This window comes from Dama dama, chromosome 10, assembly GCF_033118175.1.
Source record: "Dama dama isolate Ldn47 chromosome 10, ASM3311817v1, whole genome shotgun sequence".
In the NCBI taxonomy this organism is placed as follows: Eukaryota; Metazoa; Chordata; class Mammalia; order Artiodactyla; family Cervidae; genus Dama; species Dama dama.
In genome coordinates this window covers 11,335,600-11,359,289 of record NC_083690.1, presented here as the reverse complement: position 1 = coordinate 11,359,289, position 23,690 = coordinate 11,335,600, and the positions used below count along the sequence as shown (strand labels likewise).

Here is a 23,690-nt window from a genome sequence, read left to right as displayed (position 1 = left end):
ACGCCCAAGAACTTGACATTTGGCTCTGTTTATTACTCTACGCTCGCCTTGTTCCAAAGACGAGGGAGTGGAAAGGAGGACCCAGCTTTCCTCCTTAACCCATTACTTCCTGAGCTCAAAGAAGCCCTGATGACCCAAAGAAATGGTTTCTTAACTCACAGAATCTTGTACATCAATTACATTTCAATTAAAAAAAAATTACAAAGAGGTGCTTATAGACATGTTATAATAAAATTACAACTGTGTGTGGGATTTCCCTGGCAGTCCAGGGGTTAGACTCTGCCCTTCCAATGCAAGGGGTGCAGGTTTGATCCCTGGTTGGGGAACTAAGATCCCATATCCTGTGCAGCCAAAATAAAAAGAAAAAAAAGAATTATAACTGTGTGGGAAAAAAAAGGAAAGGAAGAAAGAAACGATTTCTTACCAGGCCAGTCTGTATTTAGTTAACCTAGACTTATGGTCATCACTTATGTCTACTTAGCAACCATCTCTACAGAGCATGAAGCAATCTGGGGAATTTTTTTTCATGTTTATTTATTTGGTTGCAGCACGCAGGATCTTCACTGCATTACGTGGGACCTTTCTCTGATGCGGCTCCTGGACTCTCTAGTTGTGGTGCACAGGCCCAGTAGTTAGGATTCACAGGCTTAGCTGCTCCGTGGCATGTGGGATCCCAGTTTCCCGACCAGGGATCGAACCCGAGTCCCCTGCATTAGAAAGCAGACTCTCAACCAATGGACTACCAGGGAAGTCCCAATCTGGAGAATTTTTAACAAAGAACCCTCCAGACCCCTCAGCAGGCAGAACCGTCTCACGTTTCATGGCTGAAAACAGAGACAGGACTATAGTCAGTCTCGAAACCTAAGACCGGATTTAAGAATGGAAGCAATCGCAGGCTGTGGGTGGCAGCGTGAACTGGCACACTTTCTGGGACTACATACATTAAGATGAAAAAACCTCCCCTTTGACTTGGCAGATCTGCCATTGGGTATTTATCCCACCGACACATGACATTTGCACACTTACAACAAGGATACCCCAAGGAGATTCACTGTGACGATGGACGAGTAAGAAGCTGGAAATGACCAGCATCGCTGTCCAGTCAGTGACCAGCGTCCAATGCCCATCAGCACGAAATGTTACAGAAGATTCTTTGGGTCCATCCATGTGAAAAAATACTATACCACAGTGAATGAGCATGAAGTCGGCTTACACATGCTTCCATGTAACGCTGACTCGTCAATAATCGAACACAGCAAGATGCAGAATCACACATACGGTATAAGCCCGGGGTGTAAAAACAGGCAAGCAAAACATGTCTGGAAGGACATGCAAGAAACTTTTAACCATGGTCACTTCCGGGGCCAAGCAGTCTTATTTTTCATTTTATCATGTCCTGTTTGGGTTTTAAGAAGTCATATGCTTATAGCATATACTACATGAATCCCATGGAGAGAGCAGCCTGGCAGGCCACAATCCATAGGGTCACAAAGAGTTAGACACGACTGAAACGACTTAGCACGTATAGCATATACTATATTTCTAAAATGAATGAATCAAATCGAAGAATGAAATGTGAGGTGGAAGGGAAATAGGGACCCTCGTTTGGGTCAGGTTCTATCGACCCCATTTGATTCTTAATTGGGTAACTGCTTTTGAAAACATTTTGCAACATTTGCAGTTGAGGTTTGAAGCCCTAAGCATGGAGGGGTGAAGTTGCAGGGAACAGCTTGGCCAGTTTTCTGAAGTTCTGTAAACAAGGGCAAGGTTCTCTTGTGAGAGGTCAGAGTGCAGACATATCAGAATAGGAAGGGGGAGCCCACTGGCCCTTGTGGAGAAGCGGTACTTGCAGCTCCACTGGGAGACTTTGAATTTTCTATTCATGCTTCTCTTTCAGATAGGCGGGGAGGAAAGTTAGAGCTGTACTTTGGTGAAAGTGGGAAGAGAAGCTCCCAGAAAAAAGACAGTGGCAGTCACCCCGTGGGCAGCGGGACCTTCTTCTGAATTCTCACTTCTTTAGGGGCTTAAACAGGAACCACATACACCAAATCTTTCTAGTCATCCTACATGGAAAAGGAAATGACTCTTCCACAACCTCGTTACTAATACTCTAAGTATTTCCAAGAAACTTCCAAGAAAGTTTTAGTCTTAATTCTGAGAAGCTCTTCTACATCCTCAAACATCCTCAAACAAAATCTCTGGAAAACCAAACCCCAGTGATGGAACATCAAAGGGGAAGCCAAGATTTCTTTCTGGGGCTTGTGTTTGATCTTGCACTGGACTTTGATAAGTTCTAAGAAGCTGGGTTTCTGAGAGGGGAAGGGATGCTTACGAATGCTCGAGATACAGAAGGTCCTGGAATCAACCCTCTCCCACTCCCTGGAGGGGACAGGAGGTGGCGTGGGGAGGGGCGGGCTGGCTTACCTGGTACCCTGTCCACAGAGGCGAACACAGAGCGCTGCACAGTCGGGTCGCTGCTGCCCCGGCGGCACTGGTCGTAGAAGCGGAAGGGCAGGTGCTGCGCGGAAGATGAGCCGAGTCCAAACCCCAAGACCTCGGTCGTCGGCTGGATCGGAAGGTCCAGGAGGGCTATGTTCAAACAAACCCGTGGTTCAAGCTCAGCATGTACGATGGGAGTGTAGGTGATGAGACTTTGGGTGGCTGTAGTTGGTGTGGCTGTGGCCCAGCCAGGCACATCCCGTGGGCGATTCTAGGCAGGCAGCCGATAGCCTCGAGCTGGGGAGACCAGCATGTCACCGAGGGTCTCGACTGAGGCTCAAAACACAAGGGGCGCCTTGCGTGGTGTTCAGAGAGGAAGGCCAGGCCCATCTTCACCTCAGAGTCTTGGTTTCCATACACAAAAACCATACCAAGGCTTAGCGTTGTGTACTGTTTCAGACCCTGAACCAAATGAGGCCAGTTCTGCCACGAAATTCACAAATCTATGCGTGCAGGGAAGAGTGTGTGAGAGAGAACACACAGGCGCCTGTGCTTGTGTATTTATGACTGTGTGTGTATCTGTCGCTGTCTTCCCTTCCGCACACAAATCTCACGATACAGCAAAATTTGGAGGGGCCTTTTAGAATTTATTTAAGAAATACCCAACGCGTGGGACTTTGCAGGCGGTACAGTGATTAAGACTCCACACTTCCAACGCAGGGGACCACAGGATTGATCCCTGATCGGGGAACTAAGATCCCAGATGCCGCATGGCACGGCCAAAAAAAAAAAAAAAAAAGAAGAAAGAAATACCCAAGGCGTTAGTTCTAACAGTCACTTCACAGCATAATTCTCCATTTTCAAATGAAATATTTAGCCTTTATGCCAACTGTGAGAGATTGCTTTACATTAAAAAAAAAAAAAAACCACCCTGGAAATAAATCTTTAGAGAAAGGACTGAATGATTTAAGTCACTTTGCACATTACAAAATGCTTCTGTAATGATTTTGGAGGCCAAGTTTCAGCTAAGTGAGAAATAAGATGCGGACTGTGTGTGATGCAGGCCAGCGCCAATCAACGGAGCACGTGCAGGAAATAACTGAACCCACCAGGCCCAGAAAGCCCGCCCTCTCAGTGTTTATTTTCAGGGGACCCCTCAGAACACGCCCATTCTCCCCAGTGGACTGCTCGGTGCTTGAGCTGAAAGGCCCTGGTTTCTTGAGAAAGGCTGGTGGTGACTTCAGGAGTTGATAGAATGCCTTTTCCCCGCAGAGGATGCTGTGCTTTCTGCCCTGATGAAGGGAAGGCTCTCACACCAGCACCTTCACTTCTAAGAGAGCTGGGGCCTTCCTGACACTGGACGGCGCAGGGCCTCCTCACTGATTCACCACATCCCTGAGCCATGTGAAACGACGCGTGCGAATCCAGTGCTGGGTCCCGGCCCCCTCATCAGGCAGGGCTGCCTCTCGTGAGAGCTGGGAACGGAGAGGAGGAAGGGACGGGCTTTAGCGCAGGAAGTCCCGCCTTTGGGTTCTGCCAACCAGCTGCCTGTGTGGCTTTGGGCAAGTCACCAAGCCTCAGTTTACTCATCTATAAAATGGGTGAACAGGCCCTACTCATCTCCAGGGTGGTTTTAAGGGTCAGAGGTGGTAGACGAGAATCAAGGCACTTTGCAAGTATAAGTTAGAGGATGCCGTGTGCTGGAGGGTAGCACCATTGTCCACACGGATGGCCGCACCTCTTTGAGCAGCCCCAGACATTCTAGAAACCAAATGCTTAGGATCCTCCATCCTCTCACCAAAACACAACTGATTCCTGCACCTTGAGTGTCCTCTCCTAGAGAAGTCATTAGGGTGCTCGAGGCCAATGTGAGACCCACTCTGACGGCTCAGAGGACACCCAGCGAGGGGTGCCGCACTCACCCGCTATCCTCTGCATCTTCATGCGTCTCGCCTGGATGCGGCCCTTGGCCAGGCGCTGCTTGGCGATGATGCAGCGGATGTGGTCCGAGAAGATGAAGGTGGCTTGCAGGATGGGGAAGGGCTTGGAGTGGGGGCTGGACGCAGGCTTGTGGATGGTGATATTCAGGGCGCGGCTGTCATCCTCCACGCCGGTCACCTGCATATCCTGGGGCGGGGAGAGCAGCCAAAGAAAGGATTTCCGTTAGGTTCAGTTAGGAAGGTCGTTCTGTCAGGAAGGTCACTGCTTGGAGGCTGTGGACCCACGTCTCCTCTAGAACAAGGGCCCTCAGACTGAAGTTTGCTTTTGCTCTGAAGGAAACCATCAGTTCCCCAAGTGCAAGTGTTGAGGACGGGCACAAACCAGACCGGGCCTGGCGGGAAACAACAGGGTGGGAAGCACAGCCAGTGCAAGTGGCTGATGCTGGCTGTGGTGGCTGGTCTTGTCCCCAGAAAGACTTGAGTCAGCTGGTGAACCTGAAGAACACCAGCAGCCTGTGGGATCATAGTGCTTGACCAGGGATTGAACCCACACCCCCTCGCATTGGAAGGCGGACTCTTAACCACTGGACCACCTGGGAAGTCCCAAACCCTAACAATTCTTGCTTCTGAGAAACCAGAAATAACAAACCCAAGGTCCTAGTTCTTTCTGGCATGATTCCACCTACTAACAATTCCTTTCCTGCTTCTCTTAAGAAAGTGAAAGTCGCTCAGTTGCGTCCAACTCTTTGGGACCCCGTGGATTATACAGTCCATGGAATTCTCCAGGCCAGAATACTGGAGTGGGTAGCCTTTCCCTTCTCCAGGGGATCTTCCAAACCCAGGGATCGAACTCAGGTCTCCCACATTGCAGGCGGATTCTTTACCGTCTGAGCCACAAGTAAAGCCCAAGAACACCGGAGTTGGTAGTCTATCCCTTCCCCAGCAGATCTTCCCAACCCAGGAATTGAACCGGGGTCTCCTGCATTGAAGGCAGATTCTTGACCAACTGAGCTGCCAGGGAGGCCCTCTCTCTTAAGAAGAGGGCATTGTTAGCTCCTATTTGTATGTCTCTGACGAATTTCTGGTCCCTAAAGGAAAAAGCTAACTCTGAGAAAGAGACATTTGAAGGAAGTTGCCCTTGAAAGGTAGAGAAGGACTCACATAGACCAAGTATCAAGACAAATGTGATCCAAAGCCTCAGAATGGATTCTGTGCAAAGAATTTGCTTCCCACTGAAGTTTGAGATAAAAGGCAGAGGACAGGAGACAGGCATGAAAGTCAAAGGCTAGAGGAGGGGGCAGAAATGTTGAAAAGGCTCATGAAACAAGACAGAGACTGTTCAATGGCATTCCATCTGGCACGGAATGTTGCAGTGGGGATTAGATGAGATATTACGCTTTTAAAATGGAGAGAGAGGCTGGCGCATGGTAACAGCCTGACAAATAGGCGCTCCTGGAAGACTACCAAAAGAAAAGGTTTATGTGGCTTTCATTGTCTGATGGACGACACGTATTAATCCTTTGAGGGAGAAAAACACTTTCCTGACACTAAATTCTAAAGGAAATTGATTATAAGCCTAGATAAATAAGAAGAAGCACTAAGTTACTTAATGGACAGTCTCCGACGTGCAAGTCTTTTTTTAAATGCGAGCTTCTTCAGATAGTTGCTGTGCACATCAACCTTCTGTAAAAGACATTTTTTAAATGGAAAGGTCTTGAAAAAGAGGAGGCTGGGAAATAGTTGCAACAGTGTCTTCAAACCCATGGGTGGTCCTCTTGGGGAGGGGGGTCACACTGGAGATGGATGTGTTTTGGCCCCGGCAAGGCCTTGCCAGCAACCAGGGCTGCCCAACAAGGAAACAGGCCCGGCGCAGGGCAAGTAAGGCCCAAGGGGTCTGGTGGGGGCGTGGGGCTGGAAGGCTGTCTTCAACTTGCCTGGCGCTATGCTTCCTTCAACCAACCAGCTGGCATTAGTCACCCATCATTAGACAAACACTAAGAAAACCTAAGGTCCAGCTTGGCGTTTGGCAATTTAAGAGCCCAGGCTTGATGGAGAGATGGAGGACACGGGAACTTCCATAAATCACCAGCAGCAACAATCATTCTAGAGAGGAAATGGGCCCAGCCCAACTTCTTGGTATCTGCCTTAGGGAAACCCTGGCCCAAACGCACAAGGAAGTCAGGACAATTTTGTTCACGGCAGCACCGTATGTGAAGGAAGAAAGCTGGGAACAACCACAGGGCACTGACTACCTCCGCCTTGGGATGTGGTCAGGCAGCAGTTACAAGAATACCAGAAAGTCTCCACAGACTGACACAGTCAGGTCTCCAAAACATTCATTGAGTGAAAAAAAGCAAAGTTTAGAATACATGCAACATGAGAGAATAAAAAATACATATAGACACACCCTCTTTCGAGTATCTGTGTACAATTTTTAAAAACAGTACATGCATGCTATGTTGCGTCAGTTATGTCTGACTCTTTTGTGACCCTATGGACTGCAGCCCACCAGGCTCCTCTGTCCATGGGATTCTCCAGGCAGGAATACTGGAGTGGGTTGCCATTTCCTACTCCAGGGGATCTTCCTGACCCAGGGATTGAACCTGTGTCTCCTGCGCTGACAGGCAGATTCCTTACTACTGGGCCACCTGGGAAGGATAGTACACGTAGCTCTACTCATACATGCAGTTGGCAAAGCACCATGTCTGATAACAGAGGAGGGGAGTCAGAAGTGGGTTTTGGTTAAAGAGAACTTGGCCCTTATCTGTGAGGTGTTCTGACTGCTGTCAGGGGTAATCTGTTCACGCAGCCCTTATGTCATTAGCACCTGACTGCAAAGATGATACTTTGGTGGGTGTTTGTACAGCCAGTGGAGAAAAGCTTTCAGGCTTCTCAGCCATCGTACCTGTAGAAGGCCTGCGAACTTGACCACTCCCCAGCCCAGCCTGGACACGTCGGGCTCCACCAAACTCATCTGGTAAATATCGACAGCCAGGAACCGCTGGAGCATGCCGCCGTCCTTGGTGACCACTGTGCACGCGATCAGGTCGCTGTTGTCTGGGAGGAGGGGGACAGAGAGCCAGGTGAGGCGCAGTCCGCCACACAGTCTGAGCGACACATTTGGGCTGGTGTGTGTTCCGCTGGGCGGCGCAGCTCGGCGCCAGAGCCCAGCCTGGCAGTCACACACACTGGGCTCGGAGTCCCTCCTCTGAGTCATGCTGGGCAACCTTCTCTATCTCTCTGGGCTTCAGATTTCTCATCTGGAAAATGGGGATCATGCCCAACCCACTCAAAGCACTGTTTGTGAGGATCGGCTCATATAAAATACATAAAGCACCAGTACGGTCACAATGAGTGAGTTCCATTCTGAGAGTGCGTTCTAAGTCCAATGTGTTTGTAAGTCCAACAAAGTCAGCCTAGGTACGCAACTAACAGGGTTAGCTACATAGTACTGTACTCTACTAGGCTTATAATACTTTTCACACAAATAATACACACAAAACAAACAGCAAAGATGAAGAAGACATTTTTAATCTTACAGTACAGCACTTTAAAAACTACGGTCGTATCAGATGCATCCCCGCTGCTTTTACACTGGTTTCTGGACGTGCTGGGCTCAACATAGAGACACTCCACGACTGCGCTCTATACAGTCCTGTGCAGTGATGTACACAGAATCACAGCCATGCACTGAAGATGCAAGCGCGTGTCAGTGTATGCCAGAGACGTGAATGGACTTAAACGCTGGGACACGTGAACGCACGTTTGCATCTCTCAAAGTTGGCAACTTGAAGGTTCGGGTGTAGGGGACTTACTATACAATACTGGCTGTGAATTAGGTACTGCAACTGTAGCTAAAAAAAACACCCAACAAACCCAGAATCCCAGTAACATTTCAGTGCTTCCCTGCAGGCGTTGGCGGTTTACACCTCTGACTGTGTTTGCCCAGATTAAGTGAAGACAGGAAAGGAAGAGCCCCCCGCTTGGTTACAGAATCACCAAGACTTCAGCTTGGAGTCTGACAACTTACAGCCTAGCTCTACATGAGACGGTGTGTGATTTGGGGCAAGGCACTTGGCCCCTCTAAACCATGGTTTTCCATCTGTAAAATGGGAATAATGTCCCCGATCTGGAGATGTTTGATACCTTAAAATGAGAACAGGTAGGGAAAGCATTTAGCAGGGTTTCCTCAGCTTATGCTTGGTCCCTTCTCTTGGCTGGAAGTTATTCCCAGATTTGATGTCTAATTTAGTGCCTGTCCTTGATGGCTCTGAACTCACCATGGTAACACAGGGCCATTAAATCTACGGCCTACTCTGAGTTCCTTCCAGTGAAATCCTCTGTAATATATTTTAAAAGAAATAGCTGAACTAGGAAACAACCGAAATACCCCCAAAGAGGGGAACCACGTGAGTATGATTTTTTTCCCATCATATGGAAAATTACATACACATTTAAAAGTTATGTCTAACCAAAGTGTGAACTGTGGTTACTTAGGAGGAGGGAAGTGAGAACTGGGGGTGGGTGGGACTGTGTGTGTGTGTGTGTGTGTGTGTGTGTGTGTGGTATCAACAGGAGAACTTTAATTTTTGCCCTCTGTATCACTGATTTGCTTGAAATTATTTTAAAATGAGGAGGTAGTCAACATACACTTTTGAAATACACATTAAAGACCCAAGTAAAAAATCCTATTTACCAATAATTGCAACGGCACTGGGAAAGACATTACATGTTTAAATGAACAAGATGGTAAAAACTTTGTAATTGGGATTTTGGTATGTTAAAAGATAGTATCCCTACAAAGAAATACAAGCTTGGAGAAATATACCAAAACATTAGAAGAATGCTGGGTCAATTTTTTTTTCCCTTAAACAGTTTTACAGAGAGATAATTTATATACCATAAAACTCGCCCATTTTAAGTGTACAGTTCAAGTTTTGGTAAACTTAGAGCTGTGCCCGTGACACTCCAGCAGCAGAACACTGTCAGCACCCCAGTACATCCTGTAACCTAACATTTGGCTTTACTTTATTGGTGGTGGGCGGTGGGGGAAAAGTAACACAGATAGTAACAGTCCTGGCCCCAAACACAGGAATTTGCCAAGTTTTTGCCTCCCCTCATTTTTGCTCTTCATTTAGACCTGAGGAATGACAGGCACATTTCTCCTCTGCCCTCTTCTCCTCCCCTCGCTCCTCTGCCTCCCTGCCCGCACCTCCCACACTACCTCCGCTTAACCCTCTGAGCACACAGTCTGAGATCCTGGCTTCCTGGGATGTCTTCCGGTCCAGCAGCTGTGACAGGCCTTGTGATTCCGCCTTTTCTCCCCAGCATGTGACCACCTAACATGGCCAGAAACCCCCAGCCAACACCAGCACCAGACAGGCTCAACTCTCTGGATTGCACGTTCTCATTCTCCAGGGCAAGGAGCTTCCTCCCTTTCCCAGGAATCTAGCCAAGTATTTAACAAGAGTTCTAAAAATGACTTAATCCAGAATTTCTAGTTTCATGCAGAAGACATCTAGTCTTCTGTATCCTTAGAAATGGAAGTCCTCACACTCTTTCTTGCAAACATTTTCTTTGCAGTGCGTGGAGTTTGGCTTCCCAGGTGGCGCAGTGGTAAGGAACCCGCCTGCCAATGCAGGAGGCACAAGAGACCCGGGTTCGATTCCTGGGTCGGGAAGATCCCTTGGAGGAGGAAATGTCAGCCCATTTCAGCACTCTTGCCTGAAAAAAAATCCATGTAGCCCCGAGGGCTACAGTCCATGGGGTGGCAAAGAACTAGACATGACTGAGCGTGCACACACACACACACACACACACAGAGGTCGAGTTTACTTTCTTAACTCAATACTTATATCATGTTCCCCAATTAGCATCTTTTACTTTTTAAAAAGAGAAAACTAAGCTCATAAAGGATGCTTTCTCCTTCCTCTTTTCCTTTCTCTTTCTTTCCTCTCCCCTTTCCCCTAAACAGGACAACCTGCTCTTCCTTCCCCACATTCACAACAGAGGTTCATCTGCGGGTGAGCCCGGAAAGCAGGCACGGCCAAGGCCTGGGTGTCAGCGGGGTGTGTCGGCAGGCAACCCCCTCATAAAGCCCAGGGGCCTTTAGGGGCTTCGGGGGGAAGGAAAGACCTACCACCTCTGCCACAAAGAACTCAAAAGGAAGGACAAAACCCCAAAGCGGAACAACTTTCAGAAATGCAGTTGAGACATCAAAGCCCCGTGAGAGATTTCGTAAGAAAACTAAAAGGCAACTGTCACCAGTGAGACAGGACGGCCCTGAAAGGGAGGGAGCCCCTGGCTTTTCAGAAGCTGTGGGGGCAGTTAAGGAGAAATGAAGCGGCTTCCGCGGACTGAGCAGAAGGGCACCCGGGCATCCTTTGGGGGAGATCGAGGGAGTCTGGTCGGGGTGACCTCTGTGGGCCTCTGGGGCGGTGTCTCAGGGGACGCTTGGAGCACCTTGCCTCTCCCCGGGCTGCTCCACTTGCCGGCTGTGGGCATGCCCGTTGGAGAAGGACTCCGAAGAGAGCTGCGGACTTCACTCTGAGCCAGGGGGAGCGGCGCCAGGTACCGAGGTGCCGGGAGGGAGGGGCACCTCGTGGGGAGGACACCGGCAGCAGGCAGCTCTGTTGCGGGGCGTGCGGCCTTCCGAACCGCCCTGCCTGCCTCTGAGGGCTGGCTTGCCGTCAGGGGGCCGGTGCGGGTGATGGGCCCGTCCCTACGGTGCGTGCATGCACGTGTGCTCAGGCGGGTCTGGCTCTCTGCGACCCCATGGACTGTAGCCCGCCAGGCTCCTCTGTCCATCGGATTTCCCAGGCATGAATACTGGAATGGGGTGCCATTTCCTTCTCCAGGGGATCTTCCCGACCCAGGGGTCGAACCCGTGTCTTGTGCATTGGCAGGCAGGTTCTTTACATCTCTCAGCCCACCTGGTCTCCAGCGTCCTCCCACCAACTTCATTCCAGAGGGGTGGCGGCAAGGACTCTATTTCTTTAAATCTACAGACATTTATCAGAAAACGCAGACTGTTCATGTGACCTTAGGAGCAGGAAAGGATTTCTCTAAAAATGAAGAATCAATACATACAAATAAATAAGATTAAGACTGATAAACTGACTACCTCAGAATTAAAATTTAGCTCACGGATAATGAACAACTTTATAACCAGACTGGGGGAAGTATTTTCAACATATCTCTTTAAGAGGCAAAAGATGAACAAAGTCGAAAACATGAAGAACTCCACAGGCCATTCACGGACAAGAGAATAAATACACACACACACACACACACACACACACACACACACAAGTGCTAGCCTTCCTGCTAAACCAGGAAACAAATGAAAACAGGATCCCATCTACTGGCAAAAATAAGTCTTAAGATAACATCTGGTATTGGTGAGGCCGTAGAAAACCTGATATTCTCAAATACTGCTGGTAGAATAAATTAACATAGCCGTTTGGAAGGGCAAATCAGCATTATTTATTAAAGCTGAAAGTTTCATACTCTATGACCCGGCAATGGGTACATTCCCAGGAAAACGCCCACCTGGGCTGAGAGACAGGAATAAGGATGTTGACGGTGAGATTTGGGTCTGTAATGACCTAGACGTCCAGTGAGAAAGGAAAGCTTATTAAAAAAAAAAAAAAAAAACACAACAAAAACATATGGCAAGGACAAGGAGTGAATGAGATCTCTGGATGTTTCAACAAAGTTCAGTCTCAAAAACCGAGTGGAAAAAGTTGCAGCATGACAGGCTGTGACACAAGTTTTGTAAAGTCAAACCACACAGGACGATCCTGTGTATTTTCTACGAACTCAAGCATATAAATGTAAAAGAAAAACGTTAAGAAAATGCCTGGCAGGGTGCAGAGTGATTACCTCTTTGGGGGGGAGGTGGTGGGACTGAGGATAAGAGTCGAGGCTGTTTTAGTCCATACAGAGTGTTCTGATTTTTTTCAAAGAGGTAAGTTGTTTGTGCAGGCTTGCCTGGTGGCTCAGTGGTTTAAAAAAAAAAAAAAAAAAAAAAAAATCTGCCTGCCAAGGCAGGAGATGTGGGTTCAATCCCCAGGTCGGGAAGATTCCCTGGAGAAGGAAATAGCAACCCACTCAGTATTTCTGCCTGGAAAATCCCACGGACAGAGGAGCCTGGAGGGCTGCAGTCCATGGGGTCACAAAAGAGTCAGACACTGCTTAGCGTGACTAAATAACAACATCAGGCTGTTTGTGTGCTTAAGTGAGGGGATAAGTGACTCTCTTTCCACACTGCTACACAGAGGGCCTCAGGTCCTGGGGCCCAGCAGGGTTGGGAAGCAGCCCCAGGCCCAGCTGTTGGCCGTCGGCACGCTGCCTCCCCACCACCCACTCACACCCCCCGATCCCAAAGTGTGGCGACAGTCACTGAGCTCTGGGCGACGGCAAGAGACCAACGGGGCCTCTTGGTGCACAAGTGTGCACGTTTCCCAACTGGCCAGACGTGTGAGCTGAAGAAGCTCTGGTGTCCAGTTCAACAAACATGTGGGTGTTAGATCCTGCATTAGTGAACCAGACCGTGAAGAATGAGGCTTGGCGCTGCCTCAAGGGCTTGGGGGGCTGGCAGGGAGGCTAGGGCTCTCGACTACAAACCATCATGCAGACCAAGTCTCCACCTGGGGAGGGACAGAGCCCTGAGGGCAGACCAGGTGGGATGAGAGTTGTCTCCATCGCACCCCAGGACCGAGAAGGAACCTCCCTCCAGGGAGAAGTGACAAGTTCCTCCCACCCTTAGACCCCGCCTTTTGGTTCATTGATTTCTAAGGGAGTGGGGAGGGGAAGATTTGCCATTTTATTTGAAAACATTTAGCGGGACTTCCCTGGCAGTCCAATGGTTAAGACTCTGTGCTCCCACTGCAGGGGGCATGGGTTTGATCCCTGGTTGGGGAACTAAGAGCTCAAAGGCCTCACAGTGTGGCCAAAATATAAAGAAAATAAAAAGTTGAAAATAATAAACATATAAACTGCTACCATTTAAAAAAAATTAACCGTATCAATCTCTTTGAATAGATAACACATTCACATGTTCCCATTTTAAAAGGTGTGGAATTTTTTAGAGTCAGTGGTAAATCTCCCCAGTTCTCTTCCCCAGAGACAACCATTTGATTTCTTGTTACCCATCCACTATGAATTTCCAGGGCTTCCCTGGTAGCTCAGTGGTAAAGAATCTGCCTGCAATGCAGGAGACCTAGGTTTGAGCCCTGGGTCGGGAAGATCCTCTGGAGAAGGAACAGCCACCCACTCCAGTATTCTTGCCTGGAGAATCTCATGGACAGAGGAGCCTGGCAGGCTACAGCGCATGGACTGTACAAAGAGTTGGACACGAGCTAGCGACTAAGCCACCACCATGAATTTCCAAGAGCACACGCGGCTACAGACCCTCCTTCACAGACGCTACACAACCCCTTGTGCTTCTGCCACTGAAGCCCGGATCTCGGGGATACATTCAGCACCCACCCAGGGGTGCTCCTCACTGATTTTCACAGCTGCATCCTCTCTCACTGTAGTGCATGCTCCGTCGTGTCCGACTCTTTGTGACCCCATGGACTGGAGCCCACCAGGCTCCTCTGTCCATTGGATTTCCCAGGCAAGAATACGGGAGTGGGTTGCCATTTCCTCCTCCAGGGGATTTTCCTGACCCAGGGATCAAACCCATGTCTCTTGCCTTGGCAAGCGGATTCTTTACCACAGAACCACCAGGGAAGCCCCCTCCCACAGTAGATGTGACTCTAAATTATTTAACAGTTCCCAGTTGATGGCCATTCAGGTTGTTTATTAGTTTCTGCTACAATAAAGAAACAGCCTTACTCATGTACATATGTGAGAGTAAACCTACAGCGGCAAAGTAGAACTTGTGCTGAATTTTTCTCTTGAAAGCACTCATGCTTTACTAAAATAAACATATTTTAAAAGGAAACTTTGTGTCATGACAATGAATGGAAAACCAGAATTACAACATATAAGGTGACTGTGAAAATAGATTTAAAAGAGCTTTTTTTTTTTTTTTGTTAAACCAGAGCCAAAAGCCTGCTCTTTTGATAAAAAGGGTTATCAGCAGTTAGAGAAGTTCTAAGACAAGCTAGTCCCAATCTCGGACCTTCTCCTTGATGTGACAGAAAGGATCTGAGGGGTACCGAAATGTATTTTCGTGTGGACTACACTTTCCAGAGGTGGCCACAGCAATACTTGCCCAAGGGACTTCCCTGGCAGTCCAGTGGTCCAAGGCAGGAGACGAGGGTTCAATCCCTGGTCGGGGAACTAAGGTCCCGTGTGCCATGGGGCAACCAGAGAAAACTTGCACACCCCAATTGAAGACCAAAAACCAAACCCAAAGAGAAAACCCTCCCCCTCCCACATGCTCTTCTTCCAGTGTGACCTTGACCCTCCTCCCATCAGGTGGTAGTGCCTATGTCCTTTCCCCTTGAACCTGGGCGGCGGGGGTCGGGGGGTGGTGGTGGGGGGCAGTCCTCTGTGATGCTCTAGACCAACAGAGTCAGTGGAGGTGATCCCATATGATTTCCGAGGCCAGGTCACAAAAATGCTTGGAACGTGTCCACCACGCTGTGAGAAAGCCTAAGCTGTCATGGAGACACGACTGAGAAAACCCAAGGCCCTGGGCCCCCAGCCCCCAGCTCACCCGCTCGTCTCCAGAGGGTGCCATGTGGAGCAGAGACAAGCTCTTCCCACTGAGCTCTGGGCAGATTATAGATCTTTGAGCAAAATGAATGATTAAAAAACAACAACAACAAACAGTTGTAGCTGTTTAAAAAGCCACTATATTTTAGGGTGGTTTGCTACTCAGCACTAGAGAGTTGCACCTGTGATTTATTGTAATTTAGTGCTGTATCCAGGCACATTTAAAATTGTAACATTCTTCCAGCACCACTAAGGGGCTGCATACCACATCATGGAAGACCAGCCTGGAAAAACAGCCTGGGGCTGATGATCTGGGATGCACAGAAGGTCCTGCAGTGTTTAGCAGATTAAAGAGGAAAGGAATGCAGCCATTTTCCAACAGAATTTTAAGATGCTGAGAAAGAAGAGGAGGAGAAGACAAGTCACGAAAGAGCCATCTTGCCAGGAAGTGCAGAATGAGGGCAACTCATCTGGGTGAAAACAACTTGGGTTGTGGAGCCATAGCGACCTGGGTTTAAATCCCAGCTCTGCCACTAAAAGCTGTGTGATCCTGGACAAGCCACCTCCCTCTCTGCATCTCAGGTTACTTATAAGCCCAGCAGGACCACCAGGGGATCTGAGAGAGGCCTGGGGCCAGGCCCAGGTGGTCTCCGTCAGCAGTGGCTGTTGCCAGGAAGCGCTCTGACTTTTTGGAGCCCTGACTCACTGGTCAGAACCCTCTTGCCTCTTGCTTGCTGGAGGCAGGCTCTAGACTAAGGAAGCCATGCTCTTCAGAGGGAGAAAATGAATCATGGATTTTGGTTGCTTCTCAGAACTCTTGTGGGGTGGTGGGCCCACACACCCAGCTACTCTCTAGAACATCTACCCGCCTTAGCTCACTGCTGCACCCCAAGGCCTGCCAGCCCCCAGGTGTCCTGAGGCCTGCTCCCTAGTCTGGACAGAAGCCCCAAGAAGGCAGGGCCTGACCTGTCCCACTCCATGCTGAACCCCCAGGAGAGGGGCTGGGCAGTGACAGGCACTGAAGAAGTACTTGTCCCCTACAGAAGGATGCTAGCGTCTTCTGGTCCTTCCATATTGAAGGCTGTCCTTTCAGCCCCTGGACTGAAGCCTTCCTCCAGGGCTCCCTCTGACAGGCTATAGCTCATTACGGAGCAATAAACGGGGCTGATTGACTCTTGCTGTATTTAAATGATCCCTTCATAAAAACGTACGGATGCCAATACCGTAATTTAATTCTTGGCTTGGTAGCTCCAAATACATTTAGAATCGAGGTCTTTATCCTTACGGCGGGATTTCCAGGCCAGCTTGAATTCCAGCGCTTTGAAATCCAATACTCTGGACTTTAGGGCCAATTCTGGGAGCACTACCACAGCTGGGGTTTAGACTACCAACTCTGTAAACACTATCAAGTCTTCCAGGCACCTGCTGTGAGTCAGAGGTCAGGAAGGATTGAGAACAAGGTACAGATTCCTTGAGGAAGGCAGGCTCACCCTGGGATTCCAAGATAACATGCCCACAGGGGGAGCACTAGCCGCTGATAGGAGACCAGGATTTCCTCTCTGAGCCAGAAAGCATCTGAGTCCTTTTGCAAGGAATGTGTGGTCCTGGCCTCTCAATGAATCCCAGAGCCCACTGGGTTTCTCTTCCAGACCTGCAGGCATTCCAGGGATGAGCAAGGAGGCAGCTGCAGGGCCCTCGGGCCCTCGCCGAGTGAACTAAGAGGACGGGATGGCTGGCTTCCCTGGGGGGTTGGTGGTGGTGTCCGGTGGGGACGCACAGCCATTTGGGGCCGTGGCCCTCTAGAACCACGAGCTGAAAGACTGTCAGGGCCGTGTCTTTGGACAGAGGTCCCCCTTCCCAGCTGCTTACCGGTGCTTCGCTGGGCCAGGCGCTGAGCTCCCTACTTGACAAGTTCCTGGGATCCTACGGGGGAAGAGTAGTTCACTGATTCCCAAGGACACACAACTGCAGGGCGTCAAGTAACATCCTCGAGGACACATGCCCTACTGATGAGCTATGAAGCCAGAGTACACGTGTGGCCTCCACAGCATCCTGAACAAGCTGACTGGGACCTGGGGTTCTAGTCTTTAGGATGAGGCTGCAGAGAGGAGTGACCCTTGTTTCCTTCAGAAGAAGGGGCACCCCCAATCTGGGCTAGCTCTCAAGGGTGAAAGATGCTGGCTAGGTCCTGCAAGGGGACAGTCAGAGGACCCGAGCTCTCAGCAGGCAGATCCCAGGGGTTTGATCCCGTGGTCAAGTTGAAAAACCTGCCGTGTGCTCCTGGGCAAGGTCCCCCTTCACTGGCACTTGGTGGTCCCCTTCCAGCAGCGACCTGGGACCTCTTTCAGGCCCACTGGGTATCTGCCACCCCAGGGCTCCGGTCCAGTGCAGAGGATACTGTAGGAGTGGGGCGGGCCGAGCCCCTGCCCTCATGAAGCCTTCAGACGAGTGGGCAGATGGCAGCCTTGTGAGACCAAGAAGCTACCCGGCGGCACTGAAGACAGCTTTGACAGCAACCCCAGGGAAAACCAGTCTGGTGTGGCTCTCTGATAATAGGATGCAGCTGAGGACAGAGGCCTTAACTGACCAGTAATGCAGGGCTGGGAAGCAAGTGATGAATCATCGGGCTCCAGTTGGCTCTCTGGGGGGGTATTGTGGGGGGAGAGGCCGGCGCAGGCGGTACAAGGATATCAATCTGAAGAAGCCCGCTGGGAAAGCGCGATCCATCTCCCACTGTCACCACTCCATCAATGTCCACTACAAAACTGAAAACGATTGCCATCCTGGGGCATCAGAGACACACACACGTTTCCGTGGGAGCTACCCTGAGTGCCAAGGAAAGGAAGTCCTGTGCTGATTCAAACGGAACCCAGCAGAGCTGCGGCCACAGGGACTGACTGGTGACCCGACAGACCCATCAAAGGAAAACGGTTCTGTGCGGGTGACCCCTGCACCTTCTCGAGCCTGGTGAACACTGAGGGGAGACTCCACGCACCGCCCATGGCATTCCAAAGTCAAAACGAGAAAGAGATGCGGGGGTTGCCACTGATGGTGTGGACTGGCACACTCAATTAGGTTGGCTGCTTCTCCTGACAGTCAAATCAATCCTTTGAAGAAAATTAAGTAACCATTTCTCCATCAACCCAGCAACAGCTTATGGGTTATTTGCTGCAAGTAGCAATCAATTACTTCATCGTCTTTGAAGCTCCCTAAAGCCCTCCTTCCCAGCACAGCATGGGGCAGCTGTAAAGCGAGATATTTCCTGGATGGAGAGCATGTCTTGGCAACTTCTACTGCCAGGTATGAGACTCTGGTCCCTCCAAAATGAAGGGGAAGGGATACTGGGATTCCTTGAATTTGCAAGGAACTAGGAATAATTTAGGCAAGGTGTTAGTCGCTCAGTCGTGCCTGACTCTGGGACCCCAAGGACTGTAGTGCACCAGGCTCCTCTGTCCATGGAATTTTTCAGGCAAGAATACTGGAGTGGGTTGCCATTTCCTCCTCCAGGGGATCTTCCCAGCCGAGGCATCGAACCCAGGTCTCCTGCATTGAGGGCCAATTCTTTACCATCTGAACCACAAGGGAAGTTTGAATTTGCAAGGGGGCGTAGCAATTAGGAATGCAGGTCTTAGGACACGTGTTGAAACCCAAACACCCAGGGAAATTGTGACCTAGTACTCGGCTCCAAAGTTTCATCCATGACCACCCGGGCTATCCCCAAACCCACACCGATGACCCGGCCTTTGGCTTCCTCCCCTAGGGTTCCAAGAGGCAGGTGTCTGAAACACTGTGGTGAAAACTCCCAAGGCCCCAAGCTCTGCTCCCCACCGATAACCACAGCTCAAAAGGCAAGGGTGACTGCAGGGAACAGTCACCAGACAGGCCATCTGGGGTTGAGACGCGGCCCCGCCACTCTGGTTGTGTTGACCCTGCTGGTGACTTCGCTGTGGTCGCCTCATGTGTAGGCCAGGGTAATAAGAGAGCTGTATCGCTCTGCCTTTTTTTTTTTTGCCTTTTTTATACAGTTCATGGAGTTCTCATGGCAAGAATACCAGAGTGGTTTGCCAAGGAGAAGAGGGTGACAGAAGATGAGATGGTTGGATGTCATCACCAAGTCAAGGGACATGAACTTGGGCAAACTCCGGGAGATGGTGAAAGACAGGAAAGCCTGGCATGCTGCAGTCCACGGGGTCTCAAAGAGTCAGAAACAACTTGGTGATTGAACAACAACTGCCCTACTTTATGCTATGTATGTGGATGCTTCCAGGAAGAAGAGTACTGCTGTCAGCAGTTGACTTTGAAGAAAGAAAAAGAAAGAAAATTTGGGCTGGTGGCTGGATAGAATAGATGTGATAAAAGAAGTAAAGTTGATCCTCGAACAACAGGGGGGTCAGGTGTGCTGACCTCTTGTGCAGTTGAAAATCCACTTACTGCTCTTTCTGCCTCTAAAACAAAGTGATAAATGACATCCAAGGGCGGGAAGCTGAATGTTCTGGATAGGATCAGGACTTAAATCCTAGTTCTTTTGATGTGATCACGTTCTGTGATCTCTAACCCAACACAAACTTGTCCCCACACTTAAGGTAAAGATCTGTAAAATGAAAACATAACGTACTATATACATTGAACAAAATCCATGTATAAATGGACACATGGCAGTTTATGGGCACATTCTTAGAGGTAGAATGTGGATGGTGGATAGAGAGAAGGGTGTTCCTTATACGATTCTGGCGCCTTGGTTGCATGCTTGAAATTTTTTGAAAGGAAATGTTGAAGGAAAAACTGACCTTCTAGGGTCGTGGTAAAAGGCATACAAGCACATGGCAGTTGCGGATAACACACTCAGGCTGGGCAAAGGTTATTATTCTTGCTCTGAAGGGCTTCCCCGGTGGCTCAACAGGGAAGAATCCACCTGCAATATAGGAGACTCAGGAGACTGGGGTTCAATCCCTGGGTTGGGAATATCCCCTGGAGGATGAAAATGCAACCCACTCCAGTATTCTTACAAGGAAAATCCCGTGGACAGAGCAGACTGGTGGGCTACAGTCCATGGGGTCACAAAGAGTCAGATACGACTGAGTGACACAGCCTAAGCCTAAGCTGTGAAAATCTATTTGGTTCTTGAGTTTGAATAGCAGGAACGTTTTTAGTAGTTTGTTTATTTTATTTGGCTGTATCAGGTCTTAGGCGAGGCATTCAGGATCTTGTTCCGTGACCAGGGACTGAACCTGGGCCCCAGCGCTGGCACCATGAAGTCTTAACCGCTGGATCACCAGGGCAGTCCCTGAGGAGCAGGAATATAATAGGGAAGAGTTGGGGTGTGAGGGGTACCTGCAGCGCTCTTTGTAGCACTTCTTTCTGGATCTTTGTTGTTGCGCACAGGCTTTCAGTAGAGGCGGCAAGTGGAGGCTGCTCTGCAGTTGCAGGGCACAGGCTTCTCCGGTTGAGGCTCCCGAGCTCTAGAGCACGGGCTAAACAGTTGTGGCGCATGGGCTTAGTTGCTCCATGGTATGTGGGATTTTCCCAGATCAGGGATTGAACCCACGTCTCCTGCATTGGCAGGCAGATTCTTTACCACTGAGCCACCAGGAAAGAAAGCCCCATGTAGCATTTCTTAAACTTGTAGATTCTTAACATCACTCAGCAGATTCCGGGTCCACTGAGGACAGTACCTCACACTCTGTTGATATGGGTGGGTAAGTCTGTCATTTGTTAATTCAGCAACTATTCAAGCAGTGATGGACTGGTGCCTTGGTGACTGTTAAGTGACCTAGGAGCAAGGGCCCACTGCTATTTTCAGACAAGGAGCTGAAGGCCTGGGGAGGCCAGGGCCACAGGCTGGGGATGGCGCTGGGCTCGGGCTCAGTTCTACCTGCTTCTAGAGGACGGGTTCTCCGTGGCTACTTCCTCTCTCTGGCTTGGTATGCACATGTCCTGTTGAGCAAACTAATGTGACTGATTTTCACAAAGTGGTCAAGAAAACCCATCCCCTGTCTTCACCTTTCCCCCTTGGGAAATTTCAAGAGACTCCCTCCTTGGGAGAACAAAGGGCAAGGCAAGGATTTGACTTCTTGTTCCCCCATGTCCAGACATGCGTGGGGCATCTCCTTTTCTGACTACTCTAGCCTATGTGAGGATGTGCAACTTGCAAATGCTTTATTCCTTGTTCCTTCTTTGCAATTCAACAAAGTTCACAGATAGATGACTTGGTGGAAATGTAATTACCAGAAACAGAATCCAAGTGAGCCGTGATTCCAAGTAGAGTATGGCATATCCCCTTATCAAGTGACACGCAGCCTGCCACCAGAGGCCGGGCAATCTGATCTTTACAACGCATCACCGGCGACCATGCTTATCTCGACACTCACTCTCCAGAATGTCACATTTGCATAGGACATTGCATAATTTCCTCTCAGAAAATGGCCCTGTTTAGCATGAGTAAATAAAGTTACCTAACTCTGAGGCGGCTGAATGGAATACTTGAGATTTCCAAGAAAAGATTTGAATACCTAAGCTCTTCCCCATGCACCGCAAGATCGGCCTGACAAACAAAATCGATTGCGGGCAGGGCTTTCTCCTTCCCACCAACTCAGAAGACCTGCAGCCAATGCAGGAGGGTGCCCGGGGCTTCAGGAGCCCTGGTGCTCCCCGCCCCCCGAGGTTTCTCTGCCCCGGGCCCCTCCCCAGGATATGGTCAGGCTGCCCTGGGCTGGAATCAGGGCTCTGCCTTTCCCTTCATCCTTTTATCCTTCCACCAGTCTCTCTACCCAGTATCTGCCCTGTGACTACTGGGTGTCAGGCACTTGGCAACAGGGATGCAGGAGGTCCCTGCTCTGGGTGACCTTTCTGAGCCTCAGTATCTGGAAAATGAACACACGGCTTACTTCATAGGGATGCTGGGAGGAGCAGAGGAGATGAAGCACAGAAAAAGGCCTGTGATTTTTCTGCACATGAGTCATGCAGGCACATCTCCTTTCTCCCTCTGGATAGAAGTTTCTTGAAGATAGGGCCAAATCTTCTCTTTCCTTCAGATTTCCTCTTTATGATACTTCCTCAGAAAAGTAACACGGGTATTGTAGAGAGCAGATCCTGGCCTGGGGAATCCTCCCTCCTTGGGTGAGGGGAGGGGAGTGCTCCTGGCAGAGGACTTCAGCTGGAGTGTTCCCCCAGGTGTTAAAAGTGCCGAGGTTTATCCTATTAGCACCCCTGGAGAAGGCATAGGTGGGTGTCACACGGGCATCTGTGGGGGATCTGGGCACCCACAGATGCCAGCTGGACTTCCGGTCAACGGCTCTGAGCTTGACCTTCAAGGCCCTTCTTGGGTAGGGAATATTCTATCTTGCTAATATCTAACCAGGATCCTCCTCTCAAGAGGGGTCACCGGTACAAAGAAATGGCCTTGCAGATGGAATCATTTCTATCCTCTTTCCCCTTCACTGTCCCAGACCTTTCATTCCAACATTTCTAAAGCACTTTCCTCCATGCTGGACCCTGTCCTTGGCAAAGGCGGCCACAGAGATAGGCAAGCCTTAGCCCTCCGGGGCTCCTGGGTTCCGTGGGGGAGACTGGACAAGTGATCATCACATTACAATGACAAGGGCCACAGCAGGGAAAGACCACAGGTTGCAGAAGGCCAGAAGAAACCCACCAACATGGCTCAGGGGCACAGAAGGCTTCCTACAGGAGATGGAGTTTTAACTGAATCCTCAAAGAAGCCCAGAAATTGACCAAGCGGAGGAGGTGAGCGGTGCTTCGGGCCAAATCAAGCCACCATCCCTATGTGGAGGGATCCCGGGCTCCTCTCTGATAGGCTCTCACATCTGACCCTTCATGGCCTGGCACTAGCCTCTCGCTTGTCACAGTCCTTCAGGGTATCAAGCGCTTTGCCTGATTTTGGTCAGAGAGGCTGGAGGGGCATCCACATGCATTCTCTGGCCTGGCGTGGGAACTTGGCATGCTGCTGCCCACCCTCTGGACCTCAGACACCTCATTCATCAAATGGGGGTGATGACAGTACTCTAGTATTGCAGCTGTGGAGACTGGATGATATTTGTCAAGTGCTAGAATGGTGCCTGGCATGTAAGAGTAACAGAATTAGCATTCTGCAGGGTTTGGAGCTGAGAGCGAGAAGACCCTTGGGTCTGCACCTCAGCTGGGCACTTACGAAGCTTGCGTGGCCTCAGTCAGGGCAAGTGACCTTTCCAAGCAGGCCTCGGTTTCTTTCTCCCTCCAACAAAGAGGTTGGGACTAAACCACACGCCTCTTTTCTGATGGGAAAGAACGTCTAAATTTCATACCAGGGGACACATTTACGGCCGTTTGGCAGAAATTAGTTCACAGAGTGAATGCTTACCGGCATAGCAGTCTGATTTTTAATTAGCTGGTGGGAATTCAGTATACTTCAAACATTAACAGTAAAATATGGGAGACCTCTGGTGGAGACGAGCCATACCTTTGGGCTTAAACAAAAGCTGTATCCTTCACACACCAAAGTGCCTGCTATCCGTTTTTCATCACGAGTGCTCATACGGAGTATCGATAAACCTTTGGCACTAGAACAACACTTCCAAAGCATATGATTTAAAGTGATGCAATTAATATGAAACTAAATCTAATCGGCTAACTCTGTATAATCCTAGG

The 23,690-nt window shown here is 49.6% G+C and overlaps 1 protein-coding gene across 12 annotated transcripts in view; it reads right to left on the bottom strand.

The window, feature by feature from the left end:
* The window catches only part of CLEC16A (C-type lectin domain containing 16A), a 239,612-nt gene that overhangs the window by 63,999 nt on the left and 151,923 nt on the right, over nucleotides 1-23,690 (bottom strand). For 10 of the 12 annotated variants that reach the window (XM_061152832.1, XM_061152825.1, XM_061152827.1 and 7 more), the window contains 3 exons: nucleotides 7,285-7,436; nucleotides 4,362-4,566; nucleotides 2,425-2,589 (listed from right to left, as the gene is read on the bottom strand). In XM_061152832.1, coding sequence (XP_061008815.1) covers nucleotides 2,425-2,589; nucleotides 4,362-4,566; nucleotides 7,285-7,436 — 522 coding nt within the window. Of the gene's footprint in view, nucleotides 1-581; nucleotides 708-2,424; nucleotides 2,590-4,361; nucleotides 4,567-7,284; nucleotides 7,437-23,690 lie in introns of those variants that run through there. The other 2 variants (XM_061152835.1, XM_061152828.1) reach the window with 2 other exon arrangements.